The sequence below is a fragment of the Trachurus japonicus genome, chromosome 17, assembly GCF_045865225.1.
Source record: "Trachurus japonicus isolate A0001 chromosome 17, Traja_1.0".
NCBI lineage: Eukaryota > Metazoa > Chordata > Actinopteri > Carangiformes > Carangidae > Trachurus > Trachurus japonicus.
In genome coordinates, this window is record NC_140923.1 from 34,457,859 (window position 1) to 34,478,526 (window position 20,668).

At 40.4% G+C, this 20,668-nt stretch overlaps 2 protein-coding genes across 2 annotated transcripts; one reads left to right on the forward strand and one right to left on the reverse strand.

Moving 5' to 3' along the window:
- Positions 1-164: 164 nt before the first annotated feature.
- LOC146971202 (ankyrin repeat domain-containing protein 13C-like) lies at positions 165-10,254 on the forward strand. Its single transcript, XM_085805553.1, has 13 exons — positions 165-1,022; positions 1,166-1,207; positions 2,360-2,464; positions 4,544-4,629; positions 4,922-4,967; positions 5,124-5,190; positions 5,379-5,523; positions 5,628-5,759; positions 7,171-7,332; positions 7,429-7,508; positions 7,675-7,773; positions 9,657-9,757; positions 9,861-10,254. The coding sequence occupies exons 1-13, from the start codon at positions 647-649 to the stop codon at positions 9,989-9,991; spliced, it is 1,572 nt and encodes a 523-aa protein (XP_085661679.1). The 5' UTR covers positions 165-646; the 3' UTR covers positions 9,992-10,254.
- A 2,970-nt stretch (positions 10,255-13,224) lies between these two features.
- Positions 13,225-20,243, reverse strand: LOC146971203 (uncharacterized). Its single transcript, XM_085805554.1, has 12 exons — positions 19,904-20,243; positions 18,770-18,903; positions 16,248-16,363; positions 15,546-15,626; positions 15,383-15,420; positions 15,138-15,271; positions 14,896-14,968; positions 14,688-14,807; positions 14,509-14,598; positions 14,314-14,397; positions 13,598-13,763; positions 13,225-13,472 (listed from the first exon to the last, which is right to left on the reverse strand). Exons 1-12 carry the CDS (start codon positions 20,023-20,025, stop codon positions 13,281-13,283), a joined length of 1,350 nt encoding a protein of 449 aa, XP_085661680.1. The 5' UTR covers positions 20,026-20,243; the 3' UTR covers positions 13,225-13,280.
- Between the last annotated feature and the right edge of the window lie 425 nt (positions 20,244-20,668).

Here is a 20,668-nt window from a genome sequence, read left to right on the forward strand (position 1 = left end):
GAAAATCTGTCAAAAAAAACTGAACAAGTTCTGATTATTTCAGTAGAACATGCACCATAGACTTTAGTGCGCTGAGGGAGCGAGCGGACTGAGCCAAGATGGCGGCCGTGTGGCGACGCCGTGGGGCTTTGTGGGGGGTGATCTCGCGAGATCATCGAGCTAGCAGAAACGTTAGCTCTCGCTAGTTCATTGTACCGTCAGGATTTTGCCGCAAAGCAAACCGAATCGATACCATTTTAAAACGTGAAGCTAATGAGCAGCGGGAGAGACAACGATGTAGTGGTTCGCCGTTCGTTTATATCATTCGCTGTTTGTTGATTCAGTGCGTGTGTGTTTTTGTTGTTTGATGTTATTTTTTGTTTCCATCGCCGCACCCTCCGTATTCATTTTTATTGTGGGGCTAGCTAGCTACCGAGCTGTGCTGCGGGGGGCTAATATTGGCTGTGGAGCCGGGCAGCAGGTGTAACGTTATTTGAAAAACAGCAGCAACGAGGAAAAGCCTAACATTGCCACGGCGCTGGATTTTTTTTAATCACATTTGCAGATATTTTTGCTGATGCTGACTCGCCTCCAGATTTATCCATTAGTGTGTTATCTTGTTGGTCAGTTAACCTGGTGTAGCGTGGCGTAGCGTACGGCAGTCATCATGACAGGTGAGAAGATACGCACCATGCGAAAGGACCACAACAAACCAAACAAAAATGACGAGATTATGGACACGTACGATGAGACCTCAAATGGGACTATCCCCAATGGTACCGGTAACCATTTCAAGTCCAACAAGGCTTTTCAGAAATCGGCCAAAACCTCGGCACTGCAGCAGCAGCAGCAGCTCAATGCAAACAACATTAACGGCAATCCATCATCAATTGGCACCATTGTAAATGATGATAATAAAAATCCAATAATCCTGACAGATGAGGACTTGGAGTTCCCTGTGCATGAATGCGTGTTCAAGGGAGATGTGCGTCGGCTCTCCTCTCTCATCAGGACCCATAGCATCACTCAGAAAGATGTACATGGTAAGATCTGTGCGATTACCTGATTGCTTTCTGACTAATTTGGTTAAATGTAGTACAGGAGATTGCATACTTCGTCACATGTATTTGATATGAATATTTATATATATACTATAATTTGTCTTAACGTTGTTTCTCCCCTTTAGGGAACACACCTCTTCACCTGGCTGTGATGCTGGGCCACAAAGGTAAATCTGAACATTAGTTTGATTAAATGTATTGACCCTGGTTAGTTTTTTTTCTCTTTATTTTAACAGCCTATTGTTATACACTGGATTAACCAAAATGAACTAAAAAGCTTCTCAAAAGATAATCTATCAGTTTCAGATTGAGTCCAGAATTTTACACTAAACATGCCTTGCTCCATGGCCCTGCACCTGTCATAATGTGGCTTTACTGAAACTGTTTTAGGCCTTCACATTAATTCTTAAGGCACAGTCAGTTCTGCTACTTTGGGCATAGGATCACACTCCTTTCTGACCTCTGCAGCAATTGTTGCAATAATTGTTAGAGAAAATACTTTGATTGCCAATTACACACAATGTAAACAATTTATGAGCACAGAACTGCAATTTGATTTTGAGAAAATGAAAAAGGCACACAAAAGAATATTATCTCCCTTCACTCCTTTAAGAAGGGGCATTATGATGTGGTGCTCATTTGATTCATACAATAAATTAAGTTTAAGTTTGTGTTCCTTTTTATTGATTATATCCAATTAAGTGGACTCACAGCAAATATGTAATGTATGTTGTTTTGTCTGCCACTCTTAAATAAGGCTTAATGTATTTTAAACACATTTTAATGAAATCACAAATAGTGTACATCCCTGGAGTCGCCCAGTCCAGTTTATACAGACATTTAATTCACAGGAAATACAGACATGTATCTACAGGCACTGAAGATACATGTCTGGGCAAGCATAAACATTCTTGTACTCAGGATATATTTAATTTGCTTTGTGTCTTATTTTTCTCTATGTTTGCTTTTAAAGTTCCCAAAAAATACATAATAAAAAAATGTACTCAGGAGAAAATAAGAAGCGCATTAGAGGAGGAATCACTCTTCCAGGACAGAAATAGTAGCTGCCAATAGCTGATGCTGACCCCAATGAATTATTTAAATAAAGAGAAAAATGCATAATGAGTTCTGGGCTTGTCGTCACTTGAAGTTTAGTGGTCTGTTAGAGTGTGGACATATTTTATTTACACTGTTACAAAATTAATATACAAATCTCTACATTTGTGATGACTGTTGGCTCAAGCTTACAAAATTAAAGAAAACAAAAACAGACATAATTGCATTTCTCTCTCTGATGATTCAATTGTTTTTCTTCTCAGAATGCGCCCTCCTTCTGCTGGCCCATAATGCACCTGTAAAGATAAAGAACGCACAGGGGTGGAGTCCTCTAGCAGAAGCCATCAGCTATGGCGATAGACAAATGAGTAAGTCATGTCAACAGAGCTCTGAATATAGCTGTGTGTTACAGTGTGGTTCTCATATCGGGTTGTGGTTGTGATGATCTTAGTGCCATACTGGAAATCATGCACCCATGATGCATCTAGGTTGAGTGCTGACGGTTTTATAGATTTGTGATGGCTTGAGTCACTGCTTGTGAATGTGCATCTTCTGAACCTCTGTACCATGGGAGACACAAAGACAAACATCCTATGATGCTGTAAGATAGATTTCTAAGTAACAATTTAGCCTCTATACTGATAAAATCTTAACAGTATTACAATGATGGTCAATAATGTTTACATTGTTGTTGAATCATATTGGTTTTCTCAAATTTTGCACATACAATCAAGAAGACTAAACATTGTTGCAGGCTGCAGCATGAGTGTGTGTGTGTTTGTGTTTTTTAAAGACCTTTTATGAGCCATTTAATTAACTCAGTACACAAAGGATGCAACTGCTATCTGGGCAGTCCAGCTAAAAAGCTAAAGGCGGGATTTTCTCTGAGCAGTCGTCATCCAGATGGGCTGGAACGCAGCCTAAACCGTGGCTTACTGTTGGGAAGCCCGGAGCTTACAGCCCGGTCACCACCCTGCTTAATGATGCCCCTGCTTTTAAATCTGACATCCAGTGAAAAGAGTCAAATGACATGTGAAAGGCACTGGCTAATACCTTTGAAATGAATTCACTGTCCTGCCTTTTGTTTCTTTGGTGTGTTGTTATTTTTTTGTATAATTCACCAAAGATAAAAGAAAAGATGATAGTTATTATTATTATTATTATTATTGAATATGTTTTATCTATATTGTTTGTATTTGGCTGTGTTGGTCATGTAAGTCTGAAGTATTCAGCACATTGTTCATATATGGAGATTATGAGGCCCAGTAGTCTGAGAAATGACCCTCAGTCTTGTTAGTATGCGTCTCAACTCTCCGTGCCTGCTGTGGCAGGCCGGCTTGGGATGGAGACCAGGAGTTTGAGAAGGTCACATTGCTCACAAGGGTGAAGGGGGAGTCAGGGAGGCAGAGACGAGGGGCGGGGACGGGGGGGGTGGTAACATTCACGCCATCAGCAAGGACATGCAAAGAAAATCAGATTATAGAGACAGAGTGGTTTTTAGATTTAGACATCCGGTTAAATAATATGCAGCAATATGCAGCTGGGTAGTACTTAGAGGCAAATGTTGAATAATGTTCGGTTTATATCAAAAGTGTGAGTTACAGCTTTTCACGAAACACTGCAGTCTTGTCATCAGTCATCACCTTTCACTTTTACACATGTGCACACTGCGTCAGCAGCTCGTGCGTGCAAAGACGAGCTGCCCGAGTGCAGCAAGCGCCTCATCAGCACTTCTCTCCTCAGTCACGTCCATTCTCAGTCCACTATTTCCACCCTGCTGAAGATAACAAGGATACGTAACGTTTGAGACATGTTGACTTATTGAGGTCCAGCCGGTATCAGTGAGTGGTTGCTGTTCAGTTTATGAGAGCTGCTCTTCACGAGACGCTGCATCCAGCTGATCCCATCACTGCTACTGGTGCATTTAATATGAAATGTGTTACTTCTGCACATAAAGTAGTTGTAGCAGAGTAGTGATGCTCACTCCCGTTTATGTGTTACACTATAAAAACCTGAACATTCAGCTGCTTATCTCGTGAACAGTGTGGCAGGTTTTAACAAGGAGGAGCTGGTAAAATCCCATTGGCTGTTTGTGATGCAGAACATATATCTTCTCTCTCAATATGTTAGACCAGGCATGCAAACATTTTGTGAACAGATTTGTAACTAATGCAGAATGTGAAAATATGATAATGATACACAAACAGTGGCCTGTTTCTGAGGTTCACCTGTGTGTCATCCACTACAACTGTTCTTCCTGAGTCTGCCGTCACGTTTTTAGATTACATTACATTACAGCATTGATTTCTTAGTTAGTGGTGGTGTTGTACTCGAGCATTGTATTCAGAGGTGTTTGGACCATGTGCTGTACCCAACATCATCCAGATGTGAGGTTGATAGAAGGAGAGAATAACTGGCCTGTTCTCTTTCTCCTCCTCTTTCCACAGTCACAGCAATACTGCGGAAGTTAAAGCAGCAGTCCAGGGAGAGTGTGGAGGATAAAAGGCCAAAATTACTGAAGGCTCTCAGAGAGGTGAGGATCACAGCTGGCTTCCGCTTCCACAGATGTTGTCGCCTAGCCAAACTCAAGTGTGCAACTGCCATCATTCTGCGTCGCTGACTTTTCACAGCCATTGTGTTTTTAAAAACCTCCGCAGGCTTTGATTTGCATAAACGGCCACTGCCTGTCCTTGAGGACGCATATTAATGGCTGAAATGCATAATGTGACATGTTAACTGGTCAGAGACAGGGCGCAGTACAGTGAAGTTGTAATGTGTGAGTCGAATCCTGTAGTTTTGAAATTATATTTGTTTCTTTTCTGGAGCTTGGCGATTTTTATCTGGAGCTGCATTGGGATTTTCAGAGCTGGGGTGAGTTTTCATATTTCACATAAAAAGATCTAGATATGGAAGATGCTGCAGTCTTAAACTTTATACAGACGCACTAACGACATGTTATAGCCCATCATATGAAGAACTTGTTCCATTCACCACACTGAAGTTTATTCTTTCTCATCTATCCTGTAGTGCCTTTGTTGTCCCGGATGCTGCCATCTGATGCTTGTAAAATCTACAAGCAGGGCATCAATATTAGGTAAGACATGACATTTCTCAGCGAGGTTTCATGTTGTGCGTGGTGTGAGAATCCAAATTCACTGAGCATTTGAAGAAGCAAATGGTAGATATCCAGGTCGAGGACTTCTTTTAGATCTGATAAGTAGGACGCGACAGTCTGCACAGACCCACTCATCTCATCCCCTCTCTCTCTCTCTTTTAATTTAGACTCGACACCACTCTAATAGACTTCACTGATATGAAATGTCAGCGCGGAGATCTTAGTTTCATTTTCAACGGCGACGCTACACCCTCCCAGTCCTTTGTGGTTCTGGACAACGAAGCAAAAGTGTACCAAAGAATACACCACGAGGTGAGCCAGCGGTCGTAACCCCGCAAGTTTAACACCGTGTTATCAGCTGTTTCGTGTAAACACCGAGACCTAACTGTTGCTGCTTTGTTTTGTTTGTCTCCAAGGAGTCGGAGATGGAGACTGAAGAAGAGGTGGATATTCTGATGAGCAGTGACGTCTACTCCGCAACCCTGTCAACCAAGTCCATCAGTTTCTCCCGTAGTCAGATTGGCTGGCTCTTCAGAGAGGATAAAACCGTAAGGCCTAACATGACGTGACTGCATGGCTACTTTTAGGGCTGACCCGATTATCATATTTTGATAATCGAAGCTTCGCGGACATAAAATCGATTTTAATCGAAGCTTCGACGGTGCGCGATCGTAACGCCTTGGGGGGGGGGGGGGCGGCGGCGGCGGCAACGGCAACGGCGACCGTAACGTCGGGCAGAAATAATGAAAGTAATGGCAAACAAACACTGCATATCTCCAAAATCAGGCAGGTTTCCAGGATGCCAAGTCGCCTACTCATTTTAATGTAACAATTGCCGATGAGAACCGGTGTCAAAAAGGAAAAAAGGAAGAAAAAAAAACAATCGATCACGGACTTAAAGATCGATTTCCATGGCAACGAACAAAGCTTCGAAGCTTCGATTTTTTTGGGTCAGCCCTAGTTACTTTACTGTTGGTTGAAGTTTACAGACGTTGAATCCCTTGCACTTCCACACAGTTGTGCGACATTGCTATTTACATCTTTTGTTTTCTTGCAGTGTCAAGCCACAAACACCTGTTTGCCTTTGCCACAAAACCACATGCTCTCAAAATGTGAAAATAAACATTTCCTATATAAAACACAAACTCATTTGATGTAATTTTGTATGTAAAGGAGACACAGTTAAAGTGTGTAACAGAAAGACACATTTAACTCCCTAATACATGGAGACAGTGGTTCAAAAAGTAGGAAAACATGTAACAACATTACATGTAAATATCTATAATGTCTATAAAAGAGTATAAAGGAAAGTTGGCCATCACAGGCCTTTTGTTTTTTTGATTAATTTCCACTAGTTGCCCATTTAAAATGAATACAACTACAACCACAGTAAATTAACCTCTCAAACATATATGAGTGGGTGGTTGTTTAAAGGATCTGAGTCATTTTACCTCATGCATTTTTAAATGACTTTGTGTCTGTGTGTGCCTTTTCGTCAAATGTTACATATTTCAATGAGTTGTTGTGAGAAGTGTGAGATTAAGTGGATTCATTGATTTTTGTTTTTCAGTCTTTGACTATTTTCATCTTTTTTAGAGCCAGTTGTAATCATATCCAGTTTTCCCCAATACACAAACAGTGGGCAAAAATATATAAAATCCATTGTTATATTTGCCTATACTGCCCGTGAAACACTTTCTGGGTCATTTTGATGTATGAATTGTGGTGTTGCACCATGGATCTGAAAGGTCTGTGTGTGTGCACTTCACAGCTTCTCTCTGTTCAGTGATTCTATGAACTCTACAAAGTAAAAGAGAGAGGGAGAACTTGTAGCCCTCCGTAAAGCTGGTACGGTCTTACCCTCAGGCTGCTCTGTGGCACATTTTGAAGAAACTTCGCCGTAGGAACTGAAATCACTGGCTGACGTAATGCACAACATCTGCTCGTTTTTCTCCACAGGAGAGAGTAGGAAACTTCCTGGCTGACTTCTATGCAGTGAACGGTCTGATGCTGGAGTCGAGGAAACGGCGAGAGCACCTCAGCGAGGAGGACATCCTGAGGAACAAAGCCATCATGGAGAGCTTGAGCAAAGGAGGCAGCATCAGTGAACAGAACTTTGAGGTGGTTGACTTGACTAATGGTAAAGAGTGAAGAAGAGATTCATATAAGTGTGACCATCCCTCTGACTTGTTCTTCTTCTTCTCGTCTCATCCCCAGCCTGTGAGGAGACAGTCCCTCACAGCTCCAGCCCCCAACACAATTTCCTGGGAGGAGTACATCACTGCAGAACACGGAAAGTAAGCATTAAGTATTTTCTGTGATTTCATTCATATTCACTGTTATTAGAAATGTATTCAGGGCAACTACAGGGAAAAAAAGTATATGCTGAATCTGACATTAATGTGAACCAGCGCAGAACATAAAGAGCAGTGTCTAACCCTTTGTGTGTTTGTGTGTCTCCAGGCCACCTCATCTAGGGAGAGAGCTAGTGTGCAAGGAAAGCAAGAAGAACTTCAAAGCCACTGTAGCCATGAGCCAGGATTTTCCTCTAGGCATCGAGTCGTAAGTACATCCCTCCCTCCTTAGATCTATTTACAAAGCTCTCTGCACAGATTGATCCTGGGTGGATTTCCACAGATACACTTGGGATTTATAGCAAAGGGTAGTGTGAAGATGAAATAATCCACATCAGATAATTGGGCCAGGTGGATGCGGGGGCTTCACTGGAAGTCACTGTAAAATCAACTTCTCCATCACGTGACGACAGAAGTGTGTTGGTGTCTTTACTTTATTATTTAACCCAACATGGCCACGGTGTTAGTTTTGCTTTGGCTTTGGCCTTTTAAAATGGTGGAGAAAAAAAAACAATTTCTCTCATTTCCTGTGAACTTTATTATACACCTTGTGGCATTTGTGAAATGCGGTTTCACAAAATGCTGCGGCCCTTATTCTCTAATGTTTCTCAGTCTGTTGTGGTGTTGTTTGTGCATCATTGTTTTGACCAAAACAACAAGAGTAAATAGTGATAATCAAAGAGTCAAGTCCTGTTATTTATAAGATACAATCAGAAGAAAATGGCGTAAATTGTTATAATAAAAAATATTTTATTATTATTAAAAATTGAAATATTTAAATTTTTTGAGTTTTTCAATTGACGAAATGTTTCAGCTCTACGTGTGACATAAAAAAAATCCCCTAACTTAGGTTATTGAACATTTTTCTGCTGCTTATTATTAATTGATAACTTCTTCTTTGAATTAGATGTCACCTTGGCAACTACAATTTCTTGATAGATAGATCTGTGTTAAGCATAAAAAACAATATTCTGTCAAATCACCAATTGATTAATCAATTAATTAAGTCACCAATTAATCAATTAATTCTATCAGCTCTAATAACAATTGGTTGCGTTGGGTATCATTGCTTAATGTTGGTGATTGTAATCTGCAGAAAACAAAACAAATTGTTGGTTTTTCTGCAGCCAAATGGTGTTCATTCCACTGTGAAAGGAGAGGTTCATGGAGAACAAACAAGATGTGAGGAAAAGAGAAACTTTGTTGATGAAGTCATATGACACTGAGTAGATGAGGAGGTGGGATGCAGCCGGGATGTGGTTTGTAATGGTTTACAGGCAGCACTGTAAAATATTTGGACATAATGTACTAGATTACTTTATCTTCTCTACTTAATGAACCTTAATGGAGATGGCAATAAAAAAAAACCTGCCCTATATCGTAGCTAATGGTTTTTTAATGTGTTTTTTTTTTTTCCTTTCCCCCTTTCTATCCTGTGCTTTGTGACATTAAAAATGTGTTGTACTTAGTTCTCTCTAAATGTTTTAATTTATTGTCATCAGTCACCAAAATGAGACCAGTGCTACGATTGTAGGGCAACAGTTTTTGTTTGGATCAGATCACATCATTTAAAGTCTTAAAATTATTACTTTTCCTAGTTTTCAGCCCACTAATCTGCAGTGAAATTATGTTTTTGGGTCGTCTGTCTGTCCCAGTCTGGTAAACCAAATATCACCAGAACTTTTGAATGTTCACTAGGACTCAAGGATGAGCTGAGAATTTAGTGTCAGAGGTCAAAGACACCTCAAGTTTAAAAAAAAATGAACAGTCTTGAAAGTGTTGGAATTGAGAAAATGTAAGAACCTTATAAATTATTCTCATTTTAAACAAATCGGCTTGAAATTGATCGATTGATACTCAACTAATCATTTGCTTTTCAGACAAGATCAGCTGTTATTTGGTGGTCCCAGGTTCTCAAATGTGAAACTTGTCTGTGTTTGTTTTCTCTTCCACTCGAGATCTCAAATGACAGTTTCCTTTTTGTTGTTGTTGTTGTTGGGATCCTGGGAGGTGCCAGCATTTCTTTTCTGTTCCTGGCAAAGCAAATAGTGTGAAAAGAAAAACTGCTGACTCATGTTCCACTGCCTGCAGGTTACTAAACGTGTTGGAGGTCATAGCCCCGTTCAAGCACTTCAACAAACTCCGAGAGTTTGTCCAGATGAAGCTTCCGCCCGGGTTTCCAGTCAAGCTCGGTACGTGTGTGTGTCGACCTACTGCTGCGTTCCTGTGGTTGAGCTTCAGGAGAACAACGACAGCCTAACACATTTCCCTCCTTTGTCTCCTCCTCCCTCGCAGACATCCCCGTCTTCCCTACCATCACAGCAACCGTCACCTTTCAGGAATTTCGCTACGACGAATTTGAAGACTCGACTTTCTTCATCCCTGCGGAGTACAAAGAAGATCCCAGCCGCTTCCCAGACCTCTGAAACAGTGAACACAACTGACGCAAAACAAGAGGAAATGACCAGCGAGTAAATATGTACGGGAAACACAAAATGAGGAATCTTGCATTGTTTAATTCCTATATATAAATATATATATGTATATATATATAAATATATTCTCCATTTAAAAGAAGGAAAAAAAAAAAGTTTGGTTGGAGCTGGTCTTATTGATCAGTTATTATTCATTTTGCTGTCGGATCCAAAGCAAATCAATGCAAGCAGATGTTACAGAGTGCCATCTCACACTTTAGATGCATATCGGCAGGTGTTTTTTTGTGAAAAGAGTGATAGCTTTCATTGAACTCGCTGTTTCACCTTACTGAGCGGTTCCACGTGCTGCTCAGCGCTGCTGCTCCTCTCTCTCCTGTGAAAGCTGTCACACGACTCAGCCTGGACTCGTTCTCATCACTATTTTAATATCTTACTGTATGTCTTCATCTCCAGGGACTGACGAATGAATCCTCATTCTTGAAACTGCACTGACACCGTCATCTGTAAATACGTCACGCCTCCTCTGAAGTTCATACGGAAAAGATACACAAATATATAGCTATATCCTCAAAACTGAGCTTAATATTCATTTATAGATTATGTACGATTTAAATATATAAAAATATATAGAGAAGGGTGGAGATACTCAAAGGAGTAACACTGTGTAGCAATACATTTCCAGTACTTAAGAATGTTTTTAACCAGCTGGGAGAAGGTTTAGCGTTAAAAAAAAAACCCATCCTCAACAGTTCAGTATCCAAGCCTTTTTCCCCTGTGCAGGAGACACTCTCCTGTGTTTTCAGGTTAGCTCATGTTACCTCTCAGCCGTCTCCATGTTTTGTTGTGATCGGTGTGAGTGAATAATTGTACTGTACCAAGGGGTCGTTGTTTGTACGTTTGTGTGAGGGAGAACCCAGATGGGATATCAGGTAAACTGTTCTTAGTTTAAATACTGCACTGATATTAAGTGTATTTAAGGCATGCTATGGCTGTGTTTGGCCGACTGGATCACATGCATCTTTAAGCTGTTGTTCTCTGAACGATTATGTTATCTGCAGACTCATCGTTGGTATTTAGATTAAGGAAGAACTGAAAATTGTAACACTAACACTTTGAAACACCTTTTAGTGCTTATAAAATCTCTCCTTGATTGTAGTCTGCGCATAATTTTCCTTGTTTCGTTGTATTTTTTTATTATTATTACTTGTTTGTTTTGTTGTGTTTTAAAGGAGAGTAAACTAAGCTGTGAAGTTGATATTGCTGGATATCCCAAAACTGCCCATATGGGAACTGATCTGATCCATTGAGTTTTCTCTGGCTTCAGCTTTTATGTACTGCAACCATACCTACTTCACATCCCTTTAAATAAAGCACCAGCATCATGTTTCAACTGGACTTTGTTGCAAGTATAATTTAAAAAAAAAAAAAAAACCACCAATCTAAATGAGGCCTCCGAATAAGGATGAGTAATATGACTGGTCAGACATGTTTTTATATTGTTTAACCCATTAATTACTTTAATTTGGGATGTATTTAATTTGCTTGGTCATCTTAAGCCTCAGTGTGCCTCATGTGCTGCCATTATATCTGAGTCACAGAGATTAGCATCAGTCTTTGAAAAACTCTTGGGTAAGGTATTTCTAAATTCCTCAGACTCTTGAGACCATTTGGATGGAAAAATATATTTATACATTTACACCGAGTTAGGTACACCTCCTTGCTAAGACTAATGCAACAGTCCTGAAATAAATCCTTTTCATGGTTTCACACTTCAGCTTTTGTTTTTTTCTGTTTAAAATCTGTTGATTCCACTCTCAATCATTCTGGAGGTCGTACTTTGCTGCTGCTGAATTGTCTTGTTTTGTCCACCCCAGGCTAAGTAACATCCCTGTCTACAATGAAGTACAACAGCACAAAACATTCATCTTAGGACGTGACTTAACAAAACTTTGTGATACGGACGGAGTAGTACTTTCATCCCAATAGTTACTCTGGAGCCAACACAACATTATTTTGTAGTGGTGTCATGTGACTCATTTGCCCCGTTTACATGAGAGGGTTAATTCCGAATTAAAATCATTTAATTCTGAATTCAAGTTAATTCCACTTTAAAAAGGTCATGTAAACACTTAATTCCGAGTGAAAATATAATTCGGATTTAAACTTAATTCCGAATTAAGTGGGTGGTTTATTCCTGTTTTAAATCGGAATTAATTAATTCCGCTTTAAAAACATCATGTAAACGTGGTAATTGGGTTTTAAATGAGATCACCAGGTATTTTATGTAGAATCAAACGCTTAGTGAGATAAAACATTGTAGGATGACGAGGTTGATCAAATACACATACACTATTTTTTTATTGCACTATTAACAGTTTCGCTTCACTCCATTAAATCCTATCATGTGATATCAATATTGTGACAAAGTCATGCTGTGATACGGAGTTACATCCATATTACCACACCCCTACTACCAAATATCTGAGGTTAGGGTGATAGAATAGTATAGTATAATAGTTTATAGTAACACATTTTCTGTTTGGGTGACATGACAGAGAAAATCTACCAATTCCATATCTTTAGATGTATACTGCCACTATGGAAATTTTAATATATTTAATGTGTGACTGCATCAGTGTGATTGTTGCAGGTGTTTACTTAGCCAAACTCATTTGGTTTGGTTATTTTATCCATATCAGTTTTACCTTTTCAAGACTTGTAACTAGCGTGTCTCACCGCCACCTGAGGTTATAAAAAATCTGGGAATGATCCCTTCAAAGTTTTGGTACTCCGAATACCCGTAGGCTTTATTATAAAAGAAATATTTGATAAAACAATCAACACTTTCAGACAAGAAGCAAATGTTAACTGTTTCCAAAAAGAGGCCCATAAGTGTCACGACACAACACTAAACAAAAAAATATATATATACACGTATATATGTATATATATAAAGATAAAATATATAAAGAGGTGACAAAATCTCACAACACAAGCTTAAAAAAGGAAAGCAAGCCCTCTTCCAGTTCTAACTGATTACAGTTGTAGAGGCAAAAAAACATAAGGGGACTTTAAAGCAATGTGACAAAGCAAGAGAAACTGTTTGTCAGTATTGGACAAAAAGGACTTGACAGTCAAGTGTTGTACATTCCTGCATGAAAAAATCAATACATTTCAAACACACTTAACATTTGACATTTTCCCCAGTGGAGAGAAAAAGTATTAAACACCTTCAAAAGCAAAATGGAGGGATAATGTAGGAAAAGGTGGGACGGGCCCCTCAGTCGCTGACATCCATGTCCTCTTCGTGGTGATCGTCGGCTCCGTTGACTTTGGCCTGCTTCACGGGCCGAGCCGTACCGTTGCCTTCTACTGAGCGAGGGGACAGCGCAGAGTCGTCTGAATCCTTCCTGTCCTCTCTCTCTTTCTCGCTGTCGTAGCCTTGTTCCTCCTCGTCGTAATCCCTGGTGATCTGCCAGAGGAAACCGGCGGATGTGACATTTTAAAGCGTTACTGCCTCCGGCCCTGGTTTACATCAGAGTAGTAGATGTTCTGAATGTGTAAGCGTGAAAGTTTTTCAAATTCACTACAACCAACCTTGACGTCTCCTTTCTCGCCGTCTGGTTTCCTCTCCCGCTCTTTTTCTTTGTCTTTACTCTTCTTTTTCTTGCTGGTGGAGAGTTCACGTTCCTCGCGACTGCGGTCTTTATCACTCCTGCGGTCTCTGTCTCTCTCCTTATCTCTTTTCTTCTCCTTCTTGTGTCTGTGGAGGGAGCAGAGCAGAAGTCCTCCATGTCACAAAATGTCCAGAATGTACCAAGCATGAAGTCATATGATCTGATGGACCAATTTTCATTAAATATTCAAAAGATTCAGGAACTGCTACAGGCCAACTATTTTGTTTTGATTGAAAACTTTTTTCCCCCCCATCGGGGTTCAAGATGGGAGTCCCGGAATAACGCATACAACAAAAAGGACTGATGACAAGGTGCAGGCCTTGCTCAGCATTTATGCAGGAAATAATATCCAGCAGGAAATTAAATCGGTGACCCACAAGAAAAAGGTCTACGCCAAAATATCAACATGAACTTTGCATACTCTTCCCAGGACTTCAGCTCACAACAATGGGCCACAGGGACTTTTAGCTCCTACTTAGCTCAGATCAAACAAATACAACAGAGTTCGTTCAAACCAAATCAAACATGATGGGTGCTTTCATGTCTATTTTGACTGAAATGTCAATGTCTTCTTCTGGGTCTTAAAATATGCATACTATGATTAACTGTATTAACTACAAATGTCAACACACCAACCTTCGAAGTGATGGAGACCTGGAGCTTCTCCTTTTAGGGGACTTTTTAGGAGTTCGGCTGCCGCTGCGACTTCTCCTGCGTCTCCTGTGCAGCACAGAACTGAGGTTAACACAGTGTCGTGACTGGAGACTGACGATGGACAAGTTATTGAACTACATTCTGCTGGAGCACAAAACAACTCCAGGCTGTACTCACCTGCTCACGCTGCGTGATCTCCTGGCTGTGCTGTAGCTTTTGGGGGGTGTTTTAGATCTTCTTCTGCCGGAGTCGTCCTTCTTTCGATCTCTAAAGAAATGAAATGTTTTAAAAATTTCCGACAGGCTGTTGATCTGAGAAAGAGGGCTAAAGGTTGAGGTTTTAAACGGTTAATCCACCTGGATCTGCTTCGCGTTCGCCTGCTTCTGTCTCTGGAGTGGCTGCGTCTCCTGCGAGGGCTTTTGGAGCGCCTCCTGCTTCTCGAGCCTGATCGTTTTTTCGATCGGCTTCTGGATCGCCTGCAAACAAACATTCAGACCATTTTACTTGCTGCATTTCTACAAAGTTTCTCTTTCAATCATTCACATCATAGGCGGAAAATTTTACCTGTGTCTTGAACGTGATCTGGACCACCTCTTCCTGGACCTGGACCGAGAACGCTTCTTTTTGCTCTCCTTGTCTGCAGGGCAACAAAACCAGACATTGTTTGATGATTTTCAAGGTAAAACAGTTCGACACAAGGTAAGGTAGAAAAATGCTGCAATCACTGCAATGCAGAAATAACAGTTTCAAAATGCAAAGTCAACATCCTGGCAAGAAAAGTCCTGGTCCTGCTTTTGTGCACTCACTTCCAGGTTCGATAGCAGCAGAAATGAGCGACTGAGCCTCTCTGACTCTCTTCATGGCCTCTTCGATTTCTTTATTGGATGTGTCGGCCTTCAAGCCTGGGTTCAGGTTTAATCCAGCAGCCAGGGGATTCAGTCTAAACAAAGGAATTATCATTAATTCACCTGCAACGCCGCCAAATGCGTTATTCAAAATGCTTTCAAACACAATTTACAGACAATGAAGGAAGATTTTTACACAAACATACTTTGGATCTGTCATGAACTTCAACAGCTGATCAGCAGCCTGTGAGAAGACAGTGGAAGTACGGATGAGTTTGCATTGATCTATAAGAGCGAACATGCTGCATTTTAAACAATGAAGATTTTAGGAAATAAAACTAATCATTGTCATTCAAGATGACCTCTCACCTGTGGATTCATACTGGGTCCTGGGAAGCCAAACGCAGCCATTGCATCCATGTTCGGAGCACCAAAAGGATTCCCTCCCATCTGCAACATGAGGGGAGAAGAAAACCCACGTTAAGCTTATTGTTTACATCTTGACATCTATGTGTTCATGTACTGTGCTGATGTTAAAATGTGGAAATAGGGACAGTGTTTAGCTCAGTTGGTAGAGCAGCCGCCCCATGTGTTGAGGCTACAGTCCTCACTGCAGGCAGCCCCGGTTCAAATCCCGCATCGAGCGGCCCTTTCCTGCATGTCACTCCCTCTCTCTCTGCCTCCCCATTTCCTGTCTCTCTCTCTCTCTCTCTCTCTCTACACTGTGCTTTTCATTATAAAAGGTTAAAAAGCCCCAAAAATATGCTTTAAAAAAGTGGAAATAATGGAGCTGACAGCTGTGGCCATGGATCACTATTTCAGTTCAAACCCGTAATCACACAAGAACAACATTACCCACAAATAACAAGGGAGAGTTTTCAAATGTGAAAGCTGAGACAGGGGAAAAAGGGAACAAAACTTGCAAGACAGAGAACAACAACTTTGAGGTGAGTGTGTTTTGTCGACTGTTGTAAGAGCAAGTTGATGAATGAATTGTAAAACTCAACAACAGTGTATTTTACGGCTGATCAACAATTAATTCACTCATTAACAGTTAGGATGGGGTCTTACAGGTGGATTGTGGATGGGGTTGGGTGTTGGAAGAAGTCCTCCTCCTGGCAGAATTCCTGCAACAGCATTTGCTGGCGCCAACAGTGACAAAGCTTTAGCCTCATCTGGAATAGATCCTACAGGAAAGTAAAATCAGGCATTAGTAGAGAACTACATCTTCTCACAGACACACACACAAGCATCAACTACAGAGAGACATTGGGAAAGACTTCACACTGCATTTCTTCAAATTAGGTTCAACAGAATGGTTACCTTACAGATCAGAGAAGAATTCCCTTTAATTCAACAAAATCATTGCAGTGACATAACTCTAGCTGGAATAAATCACACTACTCCAATGAACACTGCCAAGAATATATCACCTGAACGTGTTTTTTAAGTCATGAACCAAACGTTAGCAAGCACAGCTGCTTCTCCAGTTGGGTGTGCCCTCAATTTTCATTTAGACGTTTACTGAAACAAGCGACTCACGCTGGCGGCTTCGCTACTAAAAGCACACAGAGAAAAATCGAGATACACACAACAAAGAGAAATTTAGGGATTTGGCAAGAACACTACACAAGCTATCAGTGTCTACTTACCAAAACACATTTCAGAGGATAAAGTGGTTTATACACTAAATGGCAATAACAGAATTAAGGGTAGGTAGCGTGCCTTTTGTACATCATTATTCTAGCATACCTTACCTGTCACTGCATCAATTAGGATGACTGCTTTGACCAATCTGCACTACCACAGTCCAATTAAAGAATAACTGCATCATCTTTATTTGAAACATGCCTCTTCTGTTCTTTTAAAAATGGCCCACAATTAAAAAAATAAAAAACACCTCATAATCATAAATCCACCCATACAAACAACTCTTTCACATAAATACGGACACACAGTGATGACAACATTTAAACAAAGAAGCAGACTGGAGAGAGAAATTGCTGCAGGAGACAAAACTGTTGGGTGGTATTTTCAGCAGGGCCTGGTATACAGGACTGGCTGAGCCAGGAAAAAGAACTGTAAAACACAACAACAAAAGAAGACCACTGTTAAAGAGAATATTACCAACATTGTGTCATGTCGGGTGGGCATCTTAGACAACTCATGACGAGATGGAGTTAAACCGTTATATCAAACAACCAATCATTGACTAGTGTTCCTTTATTTATAGCCCCACACTTTGCTCGACTATTGGAATAATGTGAATTGACATAGTAAGCCTGTTCAGTCTCAGCAAGCCTGTGGTATTGAGGTTTTGGCAAAACTGCTCATAAGCAGTCTTTTATCAAAGCCTTTTCCCACCAGACACAAATATCTTTTTATTTCAGTTAAATAAATCTTTTTTTTTTTTTAAGAAGAGGCTGGTTATACTCTTGTGTTACTGTCAATAAATTCCATGAAACAACCAAAAAATTACTATGACTTTGTCCATCTGTCAGTTCTGTCTGACAGTGGTGGATTAATACATATTTTGGTGCAGTAGCGACTATTTTCAGCAGCCGGATGGCGCCTCTGGCACTTACTCAAAATAAACTGCAGTGCCAAGTGCTCATTGTAATGAATAAACATGTCACCCTGTGCAACGGTGTGGCTCCCTGATGTGCTTTTAAAAATGTGTTTTTTGGACAACAGTCTGTTTGTCTTTTACATGAGATCTGGTGACAAAAAGAAGAAGAAAGAAAAATCAAGCGTATTTCCAGCCTCATCTGTGAAAGGAACAAAGCTTTAGCCATAAAATGAATGGCGAAGCAGAATTCAAAAGTGTTGCAAAATAGTGCAGAATAAGCACCGGTTCAGGCTATGTCCTTCAATTCTGACCTTTATGGTCTAAACTAAACCACCTGGAAAAAGAGCTGGACAAAAGGAAAGAGAAGGAGAGGGCAAAGAAAGAATAGAGGACACAAAAAGAGAGGGATGGGGGCTTGAATGCTTGCTGGCCTTTGCAAATGTCTACAATCCCCTGTTGGCAGGCAGAGGACCACTTTCAGCCATCAACGAGGGGGCTGCTTTTGCCTTCTTCACTACAAAAATCACACACACACACATACACACACACACACACACAAATAACAGAGAGAAGTTTAACAGTGGATAGTCCAATATGGGGGAGAAAATAAAATGCATGTGGTTAAGAGTTTAAACACAACTTCACTTCTGTAACTTTGAGGGTGTCTGCAGCGCCCACAGCTTGGGAACGTTCAACTCCTAGTCTGCGACGCAGATTTTGGTATCCTGCACTTTCTACATGCAGAGCAAGACACACACAGCTCGACATATGCATATTTTTCAAATGTTAATTCCAGTTTATGAGGAGAATTGCATTGTGGTGATAAAAACAGATATGGCATGTGCTACGACAGCATACCAACTAAACTCACATAAACAGAGCAGGCTGAGCTGACTTGTGCACTTCACAAATAGGATGGATGATTTTTTTTTATTTTACTATATTTTATATTGTCACTGTTCAGGCATCATGCCATTCAGTCATCAAGAACCGCTCATACATGTAGAATAACTAAGAGACAAACCTTCAGCAAACGGCACCACGATCAAGGCTCTGTCCACAAACACAGTGTTGGTCAGATGTTGGGACACTCCGACGGACTCAGGCTCCTGGAACTTCACAAAGCAGACCCGCGACGTCACCGGCATCGGAGAATCACTGTGGAGGAAGCCCAACATGTTACAGGAGCCCAAACGTGTATACAACGGTTTATGTAAAATGTAATCAATCATAAACATGATTGTCATCATTATAAAAAAAAGTATCTATCATAGGCAGAGTTTGAGCAAAAGTGTAAAAATGTCCCATCACCACAACAGGCCAAGATCAATGCTGTCAGATGGAGTTTGAGTTTTAGATTTCATTTAGTGTGTAAGTGATCATAGTGTAGACAAAACACAAAATGAAAAGTGGTTAGTGTGTAAAAAAAAAAATGAGGAGGTGATGTCAATAGTCAAATTTGTACAACCACAAGTCGAAATCGATTACACTGTCTGCAGAGTAATTAACAAGAAATATGTTACTCAGTAAATCAAAGTGCACTGGTTCTTGAGTGTAAATTGTCATGTTTTGCTGCTTTTCTCTTTTAGGTTTTTGACCAGTGATCAGACAAAAACAATCAGTCTGAGTCTGGAGGAATTCATCCAAAACAGGTAACTCACTAGTCAGAACATTCAATAATCGTTGTTGTTTTAGGTTAAATCACCATGAAGAGATAGTTAATTGTGACACGGCACAAAACTAAGACACGTACTCATGCAAACCAGGAGGGAATTATCGGACAATTAGTGTGATCGACACTATTTTCTATATATTTATTTTATATAATTGCTATATTTTTTTTTAAATGTAAAAGAAAACAAATACTCTACTGTTATTAACATAAGAAATCATGTACTCGTCGCCTCTAACATATCATTGCAAACTATACTTAACTTACAGGCCAATTTGCAGACATTGTGATGCACCTGTGTTCAATCACATATCGATTAGTCAAATCAATTTAACGTCAGGTAAAATGAGGTTACTGTTAGCCGTATCTGTAGCTAGCACTGGCCTATGTCCTCGTCCCTACCGATGTTTGGCACCAACCCAGCTACTGTTTATTGATTGATTGAATGATTATCTTCGTGAACCAGCGGCTGATGAACTAACTCACTCTGGAGGAAACAACTTGAGCTCCTCGATGGTTCCCAGAAACCCGAACAGCGTCCTCATCTGCTCCGACGTCGTGCTCGGCGACACGTTCGTCACCTGGACCACCTTCGTGCTGTAACTCATCTTCCCAGGAAAGAAAGAAAGACAGAAAGAAAAAAACGATTCAACTAAAAACACACTGTTAATAAACCGCTGAGATCTGACAAACCCGACGGCTCCCTGCTCGTTGATACAGCGAGTTATCTGAGGGTGATTAGCTGGCTAAGTGTTAGTTTGCTCTGAACTACAACAACAGACTGGTAGTCAGTCAGTCCGCCGCCATGTTCGGTGAATCCTCTTCAACGTGCGCATGCGCAGAGTTTTTAGGTTAAAATAATGTGAACCATAGACTGTAAGGTTTACACTTACAAACGTTTATTTAAAAAAAAAAATAATAATAATAATAAACTGTTCGCAGTTTTTCAAATGTTTGCTTTCGTCTCATTAGTGTTGCGCACCAGCATGTATCTGAGTGATAGGCTACTGTGTAGGTAAAGTGTTGACCTGCAGTCAGTCACCAACAGAGGGCGCTCTGCCCTCTTCTATGTGTAAACAAAGATGAAGTGGTAGGAAAGTAAATCAATGTGAAACTCTGACATGTTGCCTCCACAAGAACGTGCTAGTGCTACTGTTTATTAATTAATGTATTCAGTCTGTGAAGGAAAAAGAAAAAATCAAGAGATTTTACTCTTGTGGAAAACATGAAATGAATGATGTAACTCTGTGA

Excerpts from the sequence above, each read along its gene's own strand:
- LOC146971203 (XM_085805554.1), bottom strand. The coding sequence starts at position 20,025 with ATGAGTTACAGCACGAAGGTGGTCCAGGTGACGAACGTGTCGCCGAGC. Across the intron at positions 16,364-18,769 it reads CGTGGTGCCGTTTGCTGAAG|GATCTATTCCAGATGAGGCT; the intron begins GTTTGTCTCTTA and ends ACTTTCCTGTAG. Across the intron at positions 14,398-14,508 it reads AGATCACGCAGCGTGAGCAG|GAGACGCAGGAGAAGTCGCA; the intron begins GTGAGTACAGCC and ends TGTGCTGCACAG.
- LOC146971202 (XM_085805553.1), top strand. The coding sequence starts at position 647 with ATGACAGGTGAGAAGATACGCACCATGCGAAAGGACCACAACAAACCA. Across the intron at positions 2,465-4,543 it reads CTATGGCGATAGACAAATGA|TCACAGCAATACTGCGGAAG; the intron begins GTAAGTCATGTC and ends CTCTTTCCACAG. Across the intron at positions 7,774-9,656 it reads TTTCCTCTAGGCATCGAGTC|GTTACTAAACGTGTTGGAGG; the intron begins GTAAGTACATCC and ends CACTGCCTGCAG.